The following is a 22,403-nucleotide window of genomic DNA, read 5'->3' as shown; positions in this document are numbered from 1 at the left end:
TCGCAACACGTGAGTTACATACTTTTGATGTTTTTATTTTATCATGTCGTGGTCCGTTGTTAAATTGTTTAAATTATTTGAGTATAATGAAGACGGCCCGTTGTCAATGCCAGTTATTGAAAAACTTCAATTATGGGGTCTTATTGCCAAAAATAATAGCCTCAAATGTAAAAATGGCCATTTTGCAAAATTGTGCCAGCACGGGGACTACGCTGATGGGTTTGTTTGGCGGTGCAGACAGTGGTCTACAGTTAATGAAAAAAAAGTGAGGCGTGACTTTAAACAGTCAATAAGGAAAGGTACGTTCTTCGAGAAATCGCATTTGTCGATTTATCGAATCGTAATGTTCGCATACTTGTGGACGGAGAATGTGTCTCTTTCCTTTATTAAAAACCAAATTAACATAGCGCAACAATCAGCTGTCGATTGGGCATCTTTCCACCGGGAAGTAGTCTTTGATGGAATGATATTGAGGCACGAAAAAATTGGTAATTTTTTATTTTATGTTATATAAAGCGACAGTATTTTTTTTATTATTGATTATATTTATTACGAAGGCGGTGTTGGAAAAGTTGTTGAAATCGATGAGTCGAAATTCGGTCGACGAAAATATTATAGAGACCATCGAGTTGAGGGGCAATGGGTTTTTGGTGGAGTAGAGTGGATAACAGGCAAATGTTTTTTAGTACCCGTAGAACGTCGTGACAAAAACACATTGCTGGAATTGATTAAACAGTGGATTTTGCCCGGTACATTAATCATTAGTGATTGTTGGAAAGTATGTTGTCCTGTTTTATTCTTATTTTATTCATCAATATTAATCATGAATAATCAATTTTAGAGTTATGACTGTTTAAAAGACGAGGGTTATGAACATTTAACAGTTAACCATTCCATAGAATTTAAAAATCCTGATACCGGTGCGCACACGAATAATGTAGAGGGGATGTGGCGTCATGCTAAGGCATCTATTAGTCAGTACTCTCGGAAAAAACGTTTTTACGCAGGGTATCTGGCTAAACACATGTTTTTGAAATGTTGCCGAAATTCAAATTTGAACCCACTAGATGAGTTTTTTCGTTTATGTTCATTGTTGTACAACCCTACTACACCGGAAACAGTCAATAGTGATGTTAGTGATGAAGTTTTGACCGAGTCATCAGAATCTGAAGAAGATATGGAATCAGAAATAGATTTTGGATATTTGTAAAACTTAAATATAAAATATAAATTATAAACTTATGAAAAATATATTGAATGAAAATCGTTATTTTTTTGATTGTGCAGAAGTATTAACAGTATTATTAGTAACAGTTATAATTATGTATTATATCGACGACAGTCGACCACACGCGTATAACTGATAAGTCTTATTATCGATCTAAAAATTAGTGATATGGATTGCGCAACGCGGGCCAAATTAAAAATAATTGAAAAAAAAAAGACAAAAATTTGGCCGGGGTCCGAACCTATGATAGTACGCGTCACACAGTATTTTCAGACCACTGCGCCACACGGCAATGATCAGAGGTGTGTTTAAATTACTTATTTAAGTAAATTGCCGAAAAACTCAAATTTGAAAAAGTTGTAACTCAAAAAATATTGATTTCCGCCAATTTTTTTTTGAACCATCGTTTTTAAAACGTTGATTTACCTAAGTTTCAAAAAAAAAAGTGAAAAATTCGGGTGGGCGCTAAACTAGATTTGTTCCCCAATTTGCAAACGGTAATTTTTTTATTTACAATTGAAAAAATATTAAGTGGTACCTATATTATTTAATCATCTCAATTAAATCCTTAACTAGATACAATTGAAGTCAATTTTACCTCAAACAAATGATTCAGATTCAGCTGATGATCCTGATATTTATGATACTAATAATCATGCTGAAATAAATGAAAGCGTAATTAAAGACTCAGGACATATAGAACCAAATTCGGTAAAAGATCTAGGTGACTTGAACACAGGCCCTGCACAACCTATTTTGTCAGTAAGTCTAAATAATACTCTTGTATTATTTCTTATTTAATTTTATGTTCTTATTTATAGTTTTTTACTGTTGAATAGCCTTATAACCAACATGTAAAATAAGCAATATTTACTTGACATAAATGTTAATTATGAATTATGTTCATCACTTTTCAGACATATCCTTTGTCAGTGTTTGGTAAACAAAAAAAGATCATTTAAATCAAAATACTACCAAGAGTATAACTGGCTTGAATATAGTATTGAAAAAAATGCTGTTTTTTGTTATTGCTGTAGAGTATTTGGATGTGATTCTAAAGATCAAGTATTTACTAAAAATGGATATACTGATTAGTATACTACAAGTCGAAATGCTGAATCCTTCTTAGAATTGTGGAAATCTATTGAAGAATTTTCAAAAAAACATAGTATCAATCTAATCTTACCTAACAATAAAGATATTGAAAGTAATATGTCTTGTAAAATAATTATCATTGACTTGACTATTTTATTTACTAAAATTAAAAATGTAATAACATTTTCTTTTAGATTCAAAAAGAAAGAGAAAAGAACCAAGCTCCTTAAGTAATTTTGTTGTAACAACTACAACAGGTGCAGAAGATCAAAATGTAATTAAAGGTGTAAGAACTGTCAAAGATTATTGGATGTTAAATGCTTATTTCCCAGTACTTGATGTTATAATTATAAACTTAAAAACAAGATTTTCTACTGAAAGCCTAAAATTTGCTAAGTCAGTTGACACATTTTTAGATCTTCATTATGAAAAAGATTCCTGTTTTGTCAATCATTATAAGGTCATGCAAAATTAAATGTTTTTTTTGTGTTTATTTCTTTATCATAAAAATATTTGTTTCAGTCTCTGTTATAAATTGAAGAATCTGATCTAAAATGTGAACTTGCTGTAGCCAAAAATTGTTTGGAAAACAAAAAAAAGGATTGTGAAGCTCTAACTCAAGGAGAGATACTTCATTCTGTTGTAAAATATGACATATATCCAAACATCTACAAATTATTGCATGTTGCATTGTCTATTCCTATTGGTTCTGCTTCTTGTGAACGATCGTTCTCCTCAATGAGAAGAATTAATACTTATTTAAGATCAAATATGGCACAAAACAGATTTACAAATTTAAGTATTCTTAACATTGAGCGTGAATTATCAAACACAATTAAAAATGATGATATTCTTAACCAATTTGCACAAAAAGAAAGAAAAATGCAGTTATAATAATAATAATAATAAAAAAAAAATACTATTTTATAATAAATGTACTTTGCTATTGAATATTTTAAATTTTACTTCTTTATTGAAAATTTTGTTATTTATAATTTAGTATATTTTTTTGTTTATTATGTTTATTATGGCCTATGGGTGAGGGAGTAGTTCCATAACCCATTCCCCATGTTAAAAATTTAAACTCAATTTAATGTTTCTAGTTACGTCTCTGGCGAAAACAGAAAATGTGTGCTCTCCTTTTACATTGGCCTTATCCGCAACTGTTCACACTCAAAACAGTTCGGAGGTCACACGTTCGTGACCAGCTAATTGTCGCTCCACGGGCGCGACCAATCGGGTGTGCATATTAGTTGTCAAGTTGCTGCTCCGCTCACAAATCCACACGCTCGTGGATATGAAGTCATTACTCAGCTACTCCGCTTATCGTGAGTAAAACAAAGTTACGGGCAGTTTAGTCTGGATCGGAAGCTTCCCTCAGAGCGTTGTTCCCAGTCTCTCATCATCTTGTCTATGTAGCATGTGCTCGTAGACGCATGCATATTGTTATTTTAGTCAATGTATAAAAAATAATAAAATATTGTGATTTTATTCATAAACTAAAAACAAGAGTTACCTACTTTCTATAAGGCTCCAGAAGACCGTGTGTGAGGCGACAACCTTTGGTAAGAGGCTCATCGGTCACAAATATAATATGTCTATTGTGGATTTTTTAATAACAGCAATTCCCCCCCCCCCCCCAATATTTTCGTCTATTTTTTTCGATGGTGTATTTTGTTGACTGTTTTAGGCTCTGATACCACAATACATTCTGCAAGCCCCTCCGCCTTTACATACTTTATGACATTCTCTATATTCCTATATCTTGAGAGTATCTGTTAATAAATATTGTGTAATTATTTTTATCGTGAAATTTTAAACATATTATTATAATTGAAGGGTGAAAATGCAAAAGGTAGTATTGCCAAAAACCAAAATATTCACAAATCAAAGAAAACTGTATCACATTTTTTGACGACTATAAACACTCAGAATAAGTTTATTTATACGTAAAAAATAAAAAGGAAACGATTGACATTATGATAAATTACAAAATGTATAACATAGAGGAAGGCGGGGTAGTACCGTACGGTTAAACTTCCATGGCTTATAAATCATGTAATTTTTAACGAAATTAAATTTTTTAAACTGGTATATATAGAAAAATACATTTTTTTTAAAACACACTTTCCCATAAAAACATTTAAAAAAAATATAAATATATATTAAATTGAACTAAAAAATATTTTAAAAATTGCACTAAAAATACAAAAATAATTTTCTGTACTTAAAAATAATGAAAAATTTAAAAGTGTGTAGTGCTCTTACACTTGACATATACTCCCAGTCATTATCTTATAAACAGATTTGAACAAAGAAGTGTATGTGAGATTTAGCTCGGCTTTAAACGTTTTGTATGATGCACCACACACTTTTAAATTTTTCATTATTTTTAAGTACAAAAAATTATTTTTGTATTTTTAGTGAAATTTAAAAAATATTTTTTAGTTCAATTTAATATATATATTTATATTTTTTTAAATATGTTTTTATAGGAAAGTGTGTTTTAAAAAAAATTTATTTTTTATTTTTTATTTTCTACTATTTAGTTGAAAGTAAATTTTTTATTAAACGTTCAAAAAATATTTATGAAACAAATTTCTTATATTTAATAAAACGAATCAAACTACTGATGATTATGATTTATTAATAAATAAATAAGTTTATGTGGTCGTGAAATGACAAGACATTTATTTTGTTTGACACAACAAATTGAAATTTTTTATATGAAAAACCGTTCATTAAGTTGACTAATAAAATCATCATAGAATGGAATTGCAATTGCAATACGAAAATAATCTTCGGGAATTTTGGTATCTACATTAATTCTAATTTTTGAATGACTGACTAATCTTGGTATTTTTATTTTTTCTTCATCATTCAGGGATATGAACAATTGTTCTGATTTATTGAATATTTCTTTGAAATTTTCATTAATATTTGTTCGCATATCTTGCACTTCACTTAAAACAGTTTCAACATGATCTACTGCTTCACTTAAATCACATTTTACCGACTGCAATATTTTACATAATGGCAAAGTTATAGAAAAAAGTGTAGTCGCAGTTATCATACTTATTATAAATTCACTAGTTGTTACACATTTATATAACTGTAACGCTTTAGATGACGTTTCAATGTCAACAAATAATTGTAGTTCTTCTAATGTTGCAACAATAGGTTTATATATTTCTGAAAATCTAAGCATACCACCCTGGACCCCCCCCCCCAGATACGGCCTTGTTATTATAATATTGTTGCCTAATTTTTTATTTAATATTATAATATACACTTAGTAAAAATATTTAGAAAATATTTAAAACTTAATATTTTTATTTAAATCAACATCAAATATTTTTATAATATGAAAATTAAAATATTTTAAATTCAACCTAGAAAAAACGTTATCATAACATTATTGTTACGAAATGTTATCTGGGAAACACTGGAAAAAGTTAAGTTCACCAAAAGATATCCAGAAGAAAACTAAATGGCAAATGAGTAATGACGGTATGTTGTGATACGTTGCGATACGTAGCGATACGTCGAAGCGCTAGTATTGCAGCGCTAGAGTCGCCCCGCCGCGACACCACGATGCCGGGGCGCCACTCATATCGTTGTCAGTCGTCACAACTCACAGTGGCATAGTGCACTTGTGAGCGGAATTGCTTTATCCCACAAAAACATTTAGTTAATTAATTAATATTAACATAATATTTATTGTGCAGTGTTTAATAAAGTGAGTGTTTAATTTCAATAATTTTTTTTCCTTTCTATGCTAATCGTTCGCATGTAGCGGATACCTGACAAAGGTGTCCGTGATCGCGTGGATGAAATCTATGCGATTAGCATTTTTTTCCATTCAATGCTAATTGTTCGCAAGTAGCGTGTGCCCTATAGAGGGCGCCCGTGATCGCGTGGATGAAATCGATGCGATAAGTGATAGGGACAGTAATAAAACCCAAAAAATCCTTAATTTTTTTTATTTTCTCCTCGCGCGTGACGGCCCGGCGAGTCGGCTTTGAAAAAATTCTAACCTGACCTAGCGTATATGATAGGGACAGTGAATTACAATGACAGCTTAATTGCATTTAAATCATCTTCTCGTTAATTTTCTGGCAGTTTTATTCAATTTGTACTTCATTTTCAGGTTATGTCGTCCTCCGAGTCATCCGATACCGTTTACTGGTATTCGAGATCCCTGTCACCGGCGGACAGCGTTGTCTACTGGTATAGGTACTACTAGCGCGCGCCAGCGAATCAGATACCAGTTCAGAGGCGGTAATGGTGTCATTTAGAACACCATCACCCACTGAAACACCTCCACCAAAAAGGGAGTTGGAACCTGTTCCAATGCGTATTAATGAAGAATATTATATTGTTAATATATATTTATTTAATTTACTGTATTGCAGTGCAATCGTAGAACTCGGGCGCGGAAGTGAGTAAATAGATTTTAAATGAAATGTATTTTAGTATTTATTTTTTTTTTTTTTTTAAAGGATAGTTGAGATGTCTTTGAAAAAGAGAAAAAAATAGTAGTCGACAGACATTGAAGTAGTGGACCGGCCTTCGGGAATACCATTTAAAAAAAAACGTTGACGTGGGAACGTCAGTGGATTAGGCCTAAAGGGGACACCACTTAAAAAAAAACGCGCCATTTGCTGTACCTCAGGGTGGTGTGGAAATCAGCTCCGTTAAAAACCCGTGCGATAGCCCGGCGAAGACGTGCATGATGGTCCGGTTAGTAGGCATCGAAAATATTGAATCCTCGCGCGTGACGGCCGGGTGAATCGGCTCGAAAATATATATGCCCCGCGCGTGACGGCCCGACGAGCACACGCGTAACGGACCGTCGAGCACGCGAGTGATGGCCCGGCGAGTCGCTGCCTCGCTGGTGAAATAATACTGCCCGCGCATGACGGCCTAGTGAGTCTATCGTTGTTCGGATGGCGGGGCAATTCGAAGACCGACTCGCGGGGACAAAATCGGGGAATCAGCCGATAGAACCGTTTCGGTTCTTTTCCAACGCCGTCTTCGGGATTGAAATGGGCCGTCGACGCACGAACGGATCCCGCAAATTTTAACGTTCAATACAAACGTCCCAGTGGCGTATCCAGGATTTATTTTACGGGGGTGTTTTGAAATTTAAAAGACATTTGGAAGGTGGGGGCTCTGCCCCCCACACCCCCTGAATAATATAAACAAGTACCATTAATTGATGTAAATTATTATATTAACGGAAATAATTATAATAAGTATGTGTACAATTTACAAGTCATATTAAACTTTTATTTTATTATACAAATCACAAAAATAAATGATTATAATAATAATATAAATTGAGAACCTAGGTGAATTTTAAGCGGCGGGATTGGATTGCAAGTCCATCAATAACCTCTGCCGTAGATATAGGTATATCTCTATGGATATTCATTAAAGCTAGACCATTCAGCCTGTTTTCTCCCACGGTATTTCTTAAATAAGTTTTAAGTCTACGGAGAGTTGAAAAGGAACGTTCACTTGTAGATGTGGTGACAGGAAATGTTGCTAAGATAACCAACAGCCTGTGAATCGTAGGAAAAATAATAGAATTACAGTTATTCAATGCATCTATCACATGTTTCGGAGTGGAATTTTTAATCTGTTGCTTCCAAACCAAAAATTCACCTTTTGCACTTTTATCATCAACTACAATATCCTCTGCATATATTTTTATAAGTTCAACAAAATTTTCTTCATCATCATCTTGAACACTCAGTAAACAAGAAAAATTTTTAACAAGTGATTTATGAGCTAAAAATCTATCTCTTAATTGGTTTGAAAAACTGTCTAAAAATGGAATGTATATTGATAACCTAAAATATTCTTCACTGGAGTTTGTGGTGAAGTTTGATCTATGGTTTTGATTCTTTGTAAGTCTAGGTACGGTGATTGCAACTCCCATGGTTTCGCATTTTCTGCTTACTTCAGTATAAATTTCTTTAAACTCTGCTTCAGCTTTTCTTCTTAAATCCATTGCTGTGTGAGTCACATCTTCGGCTAACTCCATAGCTTTAACCAAGTCCAAGTTTTCTGTTTGTAACTGGCGACTTAAAGGCAAGCTAATTGAAAGTACTTTGGCGAGAATATGAACAGTTAATAAAAACTCTCCATTTTTTATGGAACACAGTAAATTATTACTTTTTGATGATGTTTCTCTATCTACCCAATTGGAAATTTCTTCTAAAGCTTCAATAACTGAGTCAAATAGTTCTAAAAACACCATTACTGATTCGTGTCGTTCCACCCATCTAGTGGGACATAAATCCTTTAGTTTTTTTTTCTTGTTTTCTGGTGCAATTTCGTCAATTGTTTTTTTCAATACATTTTGCCTTTTAGGCGTTTTAAAAAATACATAAATAGCTTGTAATGTACCTGTGGCATTCCGGATTGATTTTATGTTACAAGCATCCGATATTGCTAAATTTAATGAATGTGAACTACAATGAGAGTATACTGCTAATGGATATGACCGCCTTACAACTGCTTGTACGCCATTAAAATGGCCACGCATAGCGGAGGCCCCATCGTAACCTTGCCCACGTAAAAAATTTAAGTCTAGACCAATATTTTTTAAGCTGTCTATCAAAACTTCGGCCAAACCATTGCCTGTAACATCAACAACAGGCACAAATTTGAGAAAATCTTCTCTCATCATATTGGTATCACTATCTTAATATCGAACACAAAGGCTGAATTGTTCTATCCCGGAAATGTCACATGTTTCATCAGCTAAAACTGTAAAACATTTTGCTTGGTTAATTTTATTTACAAGTTTCTTAATAATGATAGAACCAATAATATCAATTATTTGATTTTGAATTACTGAACTCGTGTATGTAGCATTTCGTGGACAATTTTGTAAGCGCTGTCGAAATATCTGATCTCCTCCATTTACACGATACCTAAGTAATGCTCGGAAATTTCCATCATTTTCTGAAGGGAATGGAGTTTCAAATTGAATAGGACCATAATCCTTATGACCTCGCAGTGCTATCCCTTGCCGCCCACATACTAAAATAGTTTCAATTATTGGTTGGATAAATAATCTATTTTCTTCAATCTCAAGTTTTAACTTTGTATCAAGTTGAACAGCAACAGAAACTTGTTTGTTATTGAATATATTTCAAAATCCGTTAGCTTTCTCCATAGCAGTCAAATGATATACCAAACTTTGATGTTTATTAAACTTCTCAACTGCACAATTCCAATTATTATATTTTTCACAAACCAATTTTCCAAGCTTTTGGTATTTTACTTCATCGGTACCAAATAATACACAATATACACAAAATGCACCATCTAAAGACTTTGAATAAGATAACCATTTCCAGTTATAAAACCATTTATTTTGAAACTTCAAATTTCTTGACCCACTAGCAGGATACTTATAATCGGGACTAGGACGTGACAAATTACACAAGAACTCAAACTTCTCAGTATCATTTATCTACAAAAATATATACATTTTAAATCACAATATGTAATTTTTATATTAAATTATATAAAATATCATGCAAACTGTTTAAAAGCAGAACAATCACCCGTTCAGTCATACAAATTAATAAATGTCAGTCCAGAATAATAGATATTATTTTTAAAAATGCATCCAATATGTTTAGCGAGCAATAAATAATTGTTATATCATAAGTGAAATGTTCTACTACTTACAGCACTTTTATCAACTGTTGTACTGTTTTAAATTATTTAAGAATATAAAAGTGGATTTTTTTTAACAACTCAATAAAAAAAGCAATACCATACCAATGCAATGTGATTTTGATCTTGAAGGAAAGCATATTAATTAAGCGAAATATAATTTATAAAAATTTCAAGCAATAATAAAAAATGAATGTAAATGTATACTACCATACACACCAATAATCTAAACCTATAAATATAATAATTATATAATACTCCCCTGAGAAATAAAATGTAAATACAATTGTAGGTATCCATGTTCAAAAAAATATATTTTACAATAAATTTTAAGCTGCAATATTTGTATTTGCATATTATGTGTACCCACATTGGTCAATGAATACATTTTGGAATGCAGTTTGGATATATTATTATCTAAGATACACTCTTATATAATAATTCATGTTGCCTAAAACATTTTTTAATTTTATATTTTAGCCAAACCATTAATATTATAATAAAAAATAAAAATATTCATCATTAATCTTAAAAAAATTCATTCAAATACTATTCACATATTTCACAATATGGCTTGATTATAAGTAAATTAACAGTAAATACCTAATTGAGAAACAAAAATAAAATCTTAATTTTTTTTTTACCTGATGGCGAGGTCGACCAATAATTAAACCAATATCTGAATCAGTCATAGTCACTAAAACATTACCTTCACTGGTACTAGTCATATTTGACATGTTACACTGCAATTTAAACAAAAAAAATAACAGTTATTTCTTTATGTTAAAAAAAAAAAAAAAAGCATAGTAATATAAACAAATGCTTACTTGATTATGTGCTATATTTTCACAATCAATAGTTGTATTATTTACTGATACATCAGACTGAGTAAATACATTTTTTGAATTGGAGTCATTGTAAATCTATCAAAACAATAAAATTAAAATATTGACAAACTATACTTCTGTAAGAAAAACTGAAAACTACTTGTGTAACTTGTGTAACTTGGACGTCACTGTTTTTTTCACTTTCCGCTTTAAGTTTTTTTTGAAAAAATGTATGTATTTGGCGTTGTCTCTTCTTAACATTATTAGAAGAATCCATAATTGTAAAATATGTTAATCATAAACCATTAACAGTAAAACGAGTTAGTCAAATTAATTTGAATTTTAAAACATTTGTCCACAGAATAATCATAATGGGATATCACTCGATATCAGAATATCACGACTGTTAACAGCAGAAACCGTTATCACTAGACTAAATGTAAATATTATGAATGCGAACTAACCAACTTTATTTTGATTGTGATAGTCTGTTAAGGAGCGGATGGTAACACTGTAACAGCGTTTTTTAGGTAGTGTATAATTCAATAAAAGCTAGCTGAAACTTCAAAACACAAATAAAATACTTACTTTCGTCTTTCATAGAAATCCGGTCAAATGAGTAAATTCAGAGTTTGGTGAAAATATAAAAAAATACGGATGATGGGGGGTGTTCTAACACCCATATCACCCCCCCTAAATACGCCCCTGAAACGTCCAATTCCCAAATATCTGAAATACATTGGGAAAATAATGAAATAAGATTGCGGCCGACGATGGGAATTCAATCCTGAAGGTGTTTTATGAAAAGATCGATTATTGAACGAAAACCAGACGTTTCCTCGACGAGTCATTTACCAATGTCCCCGAGATGAGGACATAAAAAATGCCCAAATTCGGGATTGACATTCGAATGACCCACCACTCCTGCGAATGAGACGACTTTGAAGGATTGAGCAATCTTTCCCCGACTTGCGAAAAATTGAATTGGCTCACTCACGGGGAACTGGATAACCTCAACAGGGTCTTCTTTCCACGCTGATTTTTCCAAGCCCGTTCACTTGGCTGTGGTTTCGCTAGATAGTAGATAGAGACAACTTATAATTTATCCACCTCCGACTTAGCCTAAGGCAGGTCGTTTCCAGCGAAACCACAAACTCAGCGATTCCGACTCCGTGATGTTGTTGGGCCTCAAGTGTCGGGGCACGAACCTTGTGGTCGACGAAATTTTTTTTTTTTTGAGTTATATCAAAAAACAACACATCCTTGTAAAACTAATACATTAATTGCTCCACTCAGAATTTAAATTTATAAAAATAATTATAATATATTATAAGAAGGTATTACATTTTTCCAATACTATTTGAACCAGCTAAAATATAATACTTCATAATTTCATTTAATCTGTGGTAATAACAACTGACAAGTACCTTAATATTATTGTACTAAAAAAAAGTTCCATACACTTAATACATTATGTACCTACCTAATAAGTAATAATATATTTGATTTGAACAGTTAGGTTGATATTCGGAAATATTTAGGAATTTTTATCAGCAATAATTAAGGTATATCGATATTTAAGTGTTATTATACGAGTAGCTACATAAATATGATTAGACGTATATAATTATTGCGTAGGTTGTCAGTAACATTATTAATTTACTATTTAGTAAATACGAAGTTAACTTACCTACACACAAATTTTGAACATTCATTAAATGCTGATTTATTATTCATACACCTACAACTTGTATTCGTTTCATTGCTATACTCACTAATCCATCTAAAAATGTCTTGCTCAGAGAACAAATTTGAAAGATAAACATTACTTTCACATTCAATAAATTTAAACATTTTATTAATGGCGCAATACACTATATAACACTATATAATTAATTAAAAATAATAATCGTGTAATAATAATAATCTTGCGGCTAGGTTAGGCTAGGTTAGTGCGCTAGTTGAGAGCAGTGTATGTTCACGGTCGGCCGTCGGCCACGCGTCGTCTAAGGACCACGAGCACCGGGCGGACCCCCGTTCCCACCGAAGTCGGAAGAGAGCTGGCCCGTACCGTTCGGCTGAGGAGTACACGTGCTCTTCGCCACCCTGGTCGAGTCGCGAGCTATCCTCATCGCTTCCCGTTTTTGGTTAAGGGCAACCTCCGATGTATATAGCCCCACTTGTAGGATGGATGAGCGCTAAGGAGTAGTCCCACTCGGCAACTTTCCCCTAGACCCAGCAATTGGTCTTTTAACCACATAGTAGCTCCAGCTACCGCCACTCCGAAACCAATCAGCCAGCGACCGTGCTAACCTAATCATGAGACAGTGCCTTTCAATAAATTCCTCAGTGATTCTGTCAACACTATCGACAAGTCGAGAGACGCAAGTCACAGGCCTTTCCAGGACGAGCGAGAATCCTTCAACACCGAGTTGAGGAGGAAAAGATTTTCCGCCACGCCATCTGAAAGCCCGCTGCCTGAAGTCCACCAGAGACAATTTCTCCAAGCGCTTGCCTAGTATTCGATGGTAGTGCCGGATGGCTATCGACGCGATCGAAATCGGCCTATAGTTGCCCGGGCACTCGGGGTGGCATTCTTTGCCACGAATCTCGTACGGGACCTCACCAGCTTTTCTGGGAGAGAACCTTGTGACGTCCAACGCAAATACCCTATGCACATAATATTATTATATAGGTATTACAGGTACATTGGACGCGGTGCGATAAGACAGCTAATCCCGCGTACCTCAGTCTCCGGCGATCAATGACCACACCACCTATGTGGCAGTAGCACACATACGCTCCTCTCTTTGTACCCGTGGAATAGGCATCACTGCAAAGGTCAACTCACACCATACCAATTCCCATGTCACCCACAGTATCAGCCACTCATTATTATTAAACCTATGCTCATCCTCTGTCGCCGTTTGCCTGTTCGTGCCTACCACCGTAGCTTGGTATCGGCCGACAGAGCCACGAGACGACACCCCATTTTTTTCCGTCACAGAATGAGCGACGAGTAGACCCCGCTTTTGAAGGTCGACACATGAGCAAACCGAAGTATTAGTAATGTAGCGTTTACTTTTTTATTATTATTTAACCGTGGCTGGTACTTAGGGTCTTGATTATTATATATCTAGTGTTTATTAGTATTTTTATTTATTCGGTATTAATTATAATGATGTATATTATATTGGTGTCAATATTATATCACCCGCCGGTGACCGCTATGTCGAAGCCGGCTGGTATGTAATGTGAATATAAATTATTATCATTGTTGTTATTATGATTGACTTATAACCTATTATGGGTCAATTATTATTATTATTCTGATTAATTTCTTTTCTGACCGAGTTTTATGCCCGTGACTTTCTCAGCGCCCAACTTAAATTATGATCATAATATAATAAAATGTATAATTTTCCGCAAATTGAGGTTTGTTATCTTATTGCCAGTCACCCATGTTCCTGGTCCAAACGCACTATATTATTATTAAGATTATAAAAAATCCACGACACTACGGATCTTGGGCCTCGGTCCGTGGTTGGCGACCATGATTAGTGTTTTGAGGCGGCCACATGACTCTCGTTGCATGAGTTATATGCCCGAGCAGTCAGAGATGGCGATCGTGACAGGACCTAACTAACGTAACCTAACTGTGGCCGCCCGAAATGCAACCACATTATTATTAATATGTTAAGGCCGCTTACCACCACCGAATCACACACGGAAAAAAAATATTGGTTGGTATTATTAAATTTACAATTACTTCAACTAAAAATGACAGTTATATATGGCATAACTGGACAATTAGTCGTAGTTACTAAACTTATATAGGTAAACAGTTTAGTTGGTCAAACTATACTGTCTAATTAAATAAACCATAACTATTTTAGTGGTTGTTACTAAATATTTTAGTCGGTTTACCTGTACAAAATGTTTAGTATATTTTTCTATCAAGTTTTCACAACTACATAGTTTAGTTGGATTAACTATCCATTTTAGTTGGTAGCCCATTGCATTTATTTATTCCCCCTCCCCAAAAAATAAGAAAAAATTGTGCCTAATTAGTATTAACTCTATTACACTTAAAATTTTAAAGTGGATGGGCGTACTCAAAGGGGGGGGGGGTCATGAGGTTTACCTCCCCACCCTTCCTGAAAATTATTAATAATGAAAGAAGACATGGTAATGTATTAAAAATATTATGTTTATTAAAACGAATAGGTATATTATATAAAATACAAAATATTATATTTATATATAAGATATAAAGGACAACATAGATAATTATATAAATAATAGTAATTACTAATTATAGAAAAATAAAATAATATCATAGTAAGAATATAATGTTTAATATTAGCAAACAAGAACAAAAAAGTATACTAGGTAACATAAAACCTAATATTTTATGGATATATGACACAGACCATTGGGGGACTTACAGCACACAATAGGATTTATACTAGCCAAATTTTCAAGTGAATTTATTGTGACTAATTAGAACATATTATTATATCATATTAATATCATTAAATTTGTGTTGACATTATTTCAATATTTTAAATACACACCCATACACATACACACCTATTCACCGCACACTACCTAGCACTCAGAGTATTTGCTCGGCGATCCCGTCCACTATTCTTGAGTTGCTATATACATATTATACACTATTCAAAACGGTCGGTGTGTGAGTGTTCTTGCGTACGAAGTATTTCGGTACCGGGCACACGAACTATTATTGTTACGTTCCCGGCCCAAACACTAACCTAACCTAAAAAAAATAAAAAAATGTTCATGCTTATATTGGTTGCGTTTTGGACAGGGATATGAACGGCGTTCAATAAATATATTGTATTATAGTATATTCATAGGTATTGTAATTCGTTATGGGTTTTATCGCATACACGGCGGCGATGGGTTTTATCAAAGTTACGTAAGGTGACTTTTGGCGCACGTCGTGTTCTTACCGAAGCAGTTGACACGACGTACTCACGTTGTCGGGAAGACAATAATAAAATGATACAGATTGGTAGGTATAGAATAATATTTGTATTGAGCAAATGAGCAATATACCTCAGATGATGATAATAATAATTTAAGTGCAGTTGACTATAGACGTCTCTATGTTAACACAGAACTTAATAATAATACAATATTCAAAATAATAATATAAAATGATATACCTACATGATAATACAACATACGGGGAGAAATTATCTCAGTGCGTCGGCGCGCGGCGACGGCGATGATGTTATTATTGGGTGGCGGCGGCGGCGATAAGCCCGCTTCCAGGAGTTTACCAGAGACAATTTCTCCAAGCGCTTGGCAAGTATTCGATGGTAATGCCAGATGGCTATCGACGTGATCGAAATCGGCCTATAGTTGCCCGGGCATTCGGGGTTGCCTTTCTTTGCCACGAATCTCGTACGGGACCTCACCAGCTTTTCTGCGAGATAACCTCAGGCGTTAAACATGTTGAAGACCTAATCTATCCGGCTATTAAGTTACAGAGGGGAGACGTCGCCATAACCGAGCCGGAAATCCGTCCGGCCCGGGAGCGGTTTTTGCGCTCGGTAGGGAATCAATCACCTCTTGCGGAGTTTTGGGCTCAAGTGCCGTGACAGATCGTGGGTTGCCTTCGTCAGCCAATGGCTCGGCAGTCGGGGTCTGTGGTTGAGAATCGACTTCGCCTTCAATAATAGGCGCCCAGAATTTTATCTTGTCGTCGGCTCTTGGCATGCTGACCTTAGAGTCGACCCCCGTGAGAACACGATCGGCCACTGTACTGGGCTTGAGGCTCCAATCTGTGACGTTCCTTCTGTAACTTGCTGCCTTCAACACTTTTGTGGTCGCGGGCTTGCGTCTATCGCTATGCACAGCCACGGGGTTCTTCCCCGTCGATCGCCCTCCCGGTTTTGTTACACGGGAGTTTTTGCCGTCCTCGAGATCGGTAGCGTCAAATCTCCTTCTTCGCCACTTCACTCATCCTTACACGGTAAAGAAGGGTACTGTGGGGCTACGGGCACCGTCCCAACTAGCTCTGCGGTTTCCGAGGCTACTGAGCCGGTAATAACTATGTGGTTTACAGTGTCTGTTTACCGGATTCCGACCCGCACGTAAGTGCCCGTTCTTTTGTTAAATGTTTGCCAGTTGGCATGAGTTCCCCGGAGGACCAGGTTAGGTTTAGGACCATTTCAAGATCATCCGCAATAACCGTCATCCTAGCAAAGGCATCGTCTAGCTGCTGTCGTCTCCCGACCGTCATCTTTTTCGCCCGCTTCTCGAACTCAAGAACTGACTCCAGCACAGCTAGTTCTGTTCGGAGTCTCGAGGCTATAGATGGGCACTTCACGGCAGTGGTATCGCTGTCGCCATTGGTGCCCCTGGCCTGATCTTTCTTTAAGCCTTTACGGCACTAATGCATGATGGCTTGCGCGCGGCACTGGCTGCTCCACCATCGGTCTTTTGGACGTTGTTGGCGCTCCCCTTATTGTCCGAGCGGGACTTTGTCCTCTCATCGTCATTGTTTTTACCGCAGTTGGCTGCTCCATTGTCAATAATTACTTTAATTTCGTGTCCAATTATGGACGTGTCTAATAGAGTCAATAACGGGCTGCTCGGGGTTAATGAAAATCGAATGTGTCCCCTCTAACTCCTTGGACCCTGTTCCCGCAGAAGGTGAATTTACCGAATCTAACGGCATATCACTTGGGGTAATAATGTGTTGATTCGATTCCATCATGGCCTTAGTTACAACTCGCTCCGACCCAAGCGAGAAAGCACCTGCATTCCGGTTCTCGAACTCGGTTCTACGCTCCCCGAGAGTGTGCTCGTCTTGGCAGTGGACACATCGCGCCTAACCGTAGGACCGTCCGTGACGGTCTCTCGATCTTATCTACCAACGGTAGTCACTATACTCCGACCGACGAGGTTCGGATAAACCAGATAGAGCATTTCAGGCAGTTTAGTGCAGTTTTTCTTCTGAGGGATACCTCACCTCTGCACTCCTAAAGGCGTTCGGAGTGCAACGGATTCCCTGCAAAATCGTCACCCTAGTCTACTTACTGCTGCATTTTATACCTACTGCCAGGTTTCGAGTTTGAGCACTGTTCCCTCCGGCCCACAGAGGGGCTCGACTGTGAGTTGCGTGCCATTTGATCCAGCCTGGTCAGGGTGTGTCTACCCGATTCCGACCCGCACGTAAGTGTTCGTTCTTTTGTAAAATGTTTGCCAGTTGGCATGAGTTTCCCGGATGACCAGCGTGACGAGGCCAGCCAGGAGACTACTGCTCAACCCCAGCGATCTGAGTTCCCGAAAGCTTTCTAGGACCCAGACGCCATGTTAGGGTGGCGGCGAACGTTTTGTACGTCGGTCGAGCCCAGATCGCGGCCTTTAGATGCATATTTGCGGACCTTACTAGTATGCCACACTTCTGGTCCACGCCAGAGACGACTTGTACATCGCATATAACGGAGACACGGCCTCTTACCTCGTCGCTAATCGTTGCGACGATATCCGGCTTCGTGTTACCGCCATGCAACTTATAGAGGTGCTCACATTCAATTTCATACTTCTTTTCACGCAGCCACCTGTAATGCGTTTTACGAGGCAGTCATGTCGCAATATGCGTACCTCATGCGTGCGCGGGCAAATCTGTGGGATATGGGCAAGCGTCTACGCCGGAACTCCATAGGCCCGACAGTTTGTCGTACTCGGTTTACCCGCTTGCGAGTCGCCAGCGCATTTATCCTAATCTGATTGTAAGTTTTGAAGTCCGATGACGGTATGCCATTCGGCCTTCGCAGCCACGACACCGATGCCGGCTCCTCAGAACATAGCTCCAGTTCTGAGCCATCCACTCTCGCATAGAGGTTCTGCATAGGACTCTGCTTAGAACAGTGAGCCTCGAGAGCCCGACGAGAGCGAGCGAGATCTTTAGGCCCGTGCAGCCGAATAAGCTTCGCGAACTGCCGGGACTCTCGAGTTTCCAAGACCAGTGAGTCTTTTAACGCGATTTTTCGGTACGAATTGAACGAAATCCGGAACACCCAAGCCCCCCACCGATGTTGGCGAGTGATTTTACGCGTCAAGGCACGAAGTGGGCAGATCGAGCCAGCGTCTAACGGCGCGACGTGTCTCGAAAGAGAGAGACCGTAGCTTTTGAAAGGAGGTCAGCGTGAACGTCAGTCCATGAATGAACTTCGGAACGAGATAGTCCCCTCGATTGTCAATCGCATTTGCGCTTTCATCGGCTCCGAAGAGATCCGACTCAGCGCCGCCGCATATGCCGCGCTATCGAATACGTCGATTCGACTGCCTGCGAACGATACACCCAAGTGTTTCCATAGAGAAGACACGAAAAGTGTCCGAAGTGTTGTCATCGCAAGCGAGTAGACTTCCCCGACGTTCTTTACCTTGACATCCCGTCCGGAATGTACGAGGGTAAGCGTTGCACATTTCGCTGGATTTACCCTTAGACCGGTTATCTCCAACCTATGTGTGAAAGCGTCGCATGCCCGACGCAAACCTGCCGGCGTTTCTTTCACAAGGATTACATCGTCCGCAAATGCTATCGCGTTCACCATGGTTTGACCCAGAGAGTAACCTACGGCATCTGGTATTGCTCGTAGACCGGTATCTACTACCAGATTAAACAAAAGTGGAGACAAGGGGTCTAACTGCCTAACGCCGCTTCGTGGGAAAATTCCCCGCGAACATTGCCCGCTCACCTGAATCATTGTCTCCGAACGTTGGTACGTGTTGCGAATGTACTCGACAAAGCGAGGGTCAATACCCACGCTTTGCATCGCAGACGTTATGGACGAATTAGAGACACTGTATCGAACGCTTTCGACAATTCGGGAGACGCAAGTCACAGGCCTTTCCGGGACGAGCGAGAATCCTTCAACACCGAGTCGAGGAGGAAAAGATTTTCCACCATCGGCGCGTCTGAAAGCCCGCTTCCAGGAGTCCACCAGAGACAATTTCTCCAAGCGCTTGGCAATTATTCGATGGTAATGCCAGATGGCTATCGACGTGATCGAAATCGGATCACGAAATGATTATGCCAAGGTTACGTACTTTATACATAGTATAATATATTATGTATAAAGTACATTATATATATAAATATATGTATGTATATATATACATTATATTATATAAAATATATGTGTAATATATCAAGGCATACATGTGTTCGCTATGTTTCTGCATGGGCACTTGTACCTAGTTATAATATAATAAAATATAAAGAAACACCTAATGGAAATTATTATAGAAGACCCTACATTTTTGCGCATGAAACAATAATTTATGATATGTTCTATTAAATGTTGTCAAACTATTAAAACATTATACCGTAAAACGGGGTGATTAGGGTCAATTTCAGAGGTTTTTTGGTTATATCTCTGTAAATTTTTTAAAAAAAGTTCAATTTTTTTTTCCATATGAAAGGTAACATATCTCTTGATTGTATTCAATGTAAAAAAACCCATTTACTTAAGTAGTTTTTTATATATATTTTTTAAAAAATCTGACCCTATTCATATTGTTTTGGGGTGAATAGGGTCACCTGTTTATTTTGCCTTATAAATCTATTCATACCACAGATGGGTTGAATAGGGTCACCATATATGTTTTAAAAAATGTTTTACTTCAACAGGATAAAAAAAAAATTTTAAAATATAATTATTTTATCACTAATAGTAACACAATAAATATATACATCATTAATATTATGAATAAATGTAATTTTATTACTGGTTCTAATAAAAATTATACTAATTAAAATAAACTTTTGAATCATATATATTTTATAACTATAAAAATAAATAGATAGGTAAGTAACAAAAAAAAAATTAACATTATCTGTGTAATAACTAGGTTAGGTACCTTTAATACAAATTAATAACCAATTAAAAATAAAAACATGAATTAAAAAATAAACAACACCCTGATTAGTCCTTGGTTCAGTCTTGAAATTAGTAAGGAACTTATAAAAAAATAACATAACTTATACAATTACCTGCCTTGGTAATTGCAAGTAGGAACTCTAATTAATATTATACAAAAACAAAATAAAATAATAACTGTTCACATATAACTAAAGTTTAAAAAAAAAATATCAATAACCAGGTCATTTCATTGTTTCAATAATATTATCAATGCTTGTATCAAATTCTAATACACCTCTTCTTAAATATTTTGGTGGAGACACAATTCTGACAACATCTTCAATCAGAAATTCACAATAATCTTCAACATCAGGAAATACATGAATTTTTGGAAGTGTGCTTTTTTTTTGTCTAGTGAAGGAACCTTCATAAATACAGCCTTTTCTTATTACATTGGTAACTTTTCCAAAAAATAATTTTGCTTTTTTTCTTCCATAATTAACAGCCACCCAAGTGCCTTCATCAATATTATCTTTAAGAATATCTAAAGGCATTTGACCAGCTTGGTTTGAGTTTGAATTTGAACATTGCAATTTCTCTTCTCTTATATAACCTAAATTGTTTTTTACTATTTCATTTTCATTGTCTTCATTATTTTCACACTCATCTGGGTCATCTATATCACTGGCTTCATCTAAATCATGAGATTTTATACTTTTACCAGGTAGAACTTTCAAACGTTTTTTTCTTTTTTTTTCAACATTTTCTTCAATTCCATACCTACATTTTTTTTAAAAGTTAGTTAAATTTTCAGATATTTGACTAGTATTTGTATCATTTTCAGTCTCATTTGGTAGCATAGACAAAACTCTATTCCTATTTATAGGATATATTCCTGTTTTTTCAAATCCAGATAGAATATTTTGAGTTTTTTTATCATTAAGTTTTGATACAGTAGATTTTAGCAATGCTGGAAAACAGTCTTTATGTATTGTAGCAGCCTTCATTCCCCTTTTAGTAGTTGATTTCCAATCATCCAATACAGCTCGCCATGAACCTTTTAACGGTCTAAAAAATGCAACGTCTAATGGTTGGGTGATATGTGTAGAATTTGGAGGAAGAAAAATAAAATCTATGTTATATTTTTCACTGAGTTTTATTACTTCAGGAGACAAATGAGAACTCAAATTATCCCCTATTACAACTTTTTTCCCATTTAATCTTCTACAATATGGAATAACTATAGTGGAAAACCATTCAATAAAACAATTTCCATCAATCCACCCTGAAGTCGTCCTATTATATCTTGTTCCAGGAGGTCCTCCTACTGTCCATGTATCATATAGGTGAGCAGCTTTATATATAACATATGGTGGAAGTAATGTTCCATCAGCTGCAGCTGCAAACATAACTGATGTTGATGATTTGGTCTGATTCATGACCCTTTCAGGGTATTTGGTTCCTCTCTTGCATATTATTTTCTTTCTTCCAGGATCGTCACTTAAATTAGTCTCATCATAATTTATGATATTGCTGGGTGGCACATTTTCAAGGGATATTGTTAAATTATCAAAATATTTATTGATATCATCAGCAGTAACAGCTGCTCTGCTTCTTTTGATATTTTGACACATGCGCTGAGAA

General features: G+C 36.0%; 4 protein-coding genes and 1 long non-coding RNA gene across 5 annotated transcripts; 2 read left to right on the top strand and 3 right to left on the bottom strand.

Annotated features, from left to right (window-relative positions):
* Positions 1 to 106: 106 nt before the first annotated feature.
* Positions 107 to 1,210, top strand: LOC149061380 (male abnormal protein mab-31-like). Its single transcript, XM_089214966.1, has 3 exons — positions 107 to 488; positions 558 to 778; positions 842 to 1,210. The coding sequence occupies exons 1-3, from the start codon at positions 107 to 109 to the stop codon at positions 1,208 to 1,210; spliced, it is 972 nt and encodes a 323-aa protein (XP_089071092.1).
* A 4,754-nt stretch (positions 1,211 to 5,964) lies between these two features.
* LOC149061379 (uncharacterized) lies at positions 5,965 to 7,149 on the top strand. Its single transcript, XR_016189944.1, has 3 exons — positions 5,965 to 6,062; positions 6,474 to 6,764; positions 6,826 to 7,149. It is a non-coding gene; the product is annotated as an uncharacterized LOC149061379 (long non-coding RNA).
* A 524-nt stretch (positions 7,150 to 7,673) lies between these two features.
* Positions 7,674 to 9,023, bottom strand: LOC149061378 (52 kDa repressor of the inhibitor of the protein kinase-like). Its single transcript, XM_089214965.1, has one exon. It carries the CDS (start codon positions 9,021 to 9,023, stop codon positions 7,674 to 7,676), a length of 1,350 nt encoding a protein of 449 aa, XP_089071091.1.
* A 15-nt stretch (positions 9,024 to 9,038) lies between these two features.
* LOC149061377 (zinc finger MYM-type protein 1-like) lies at positions 9,039 to 10,412 on the bottom strand. The gene is made up of 3 exons (XM_089214964.1): positions 10,395 to 10,412; positions 9,539 to 9,815; positions 9,039 to 9,469 (listed from the first exon to the last, which is right to left on the bottom strand). The coding sequence occupies exons 1-3, from the start codon at positions 10,410 to 10,412 to the stop codon at positions 9,039 to 9,041; spliced, it is 726 nt and encodes a 241-aa protein (XP_089071090.1).
* A 190-nt stretch (positions 10,413 to 10,602) lies between these two features.
* On the bottom strand, positions 10,603 to 11,166 carry LOC149061376 (uncharacterized). Its single transcript, XM_089216932.1, has 3 exons — positions 11,012 to 11,166; positions 10,852 to 10,947; positions 10,603 to 10,767 (listed from the first exon to the last, which is right to left on the bottom strand). The coding sequence occupies exons 1-3, from the start codon at positions 11,126 to 11,128 to the stop codon at positions 10,603 to 10,605; spliced, it is 378 nt and encodes a 125-aa protein (XP_089073058.1). The 5' UTR covers positions 11,129 to 11,166.
* Between the last annotated feature and the right edge of the window lie 11,237 nt (positions 11,167 to 22,403).

This window comes from Diuraphis noxia, unplaced genomic scaffold (genome assembly GCF_037042655.1).
Source record: "Diuraphis noxia isolate RWA-SAM2 unplaced genomic scaffold, SU_Dnox_SAM2 contig0001, whole genome shotgun sequence".
NCBI lineage: Eukaryota > Metazoa > Arthropoda > Insecta > Hemiptera > Aphididae > Diuraphis > Diuraphis noxia.
This window is presented reverse-complemented; position numbering and strand designations above follow the sequence as displayed.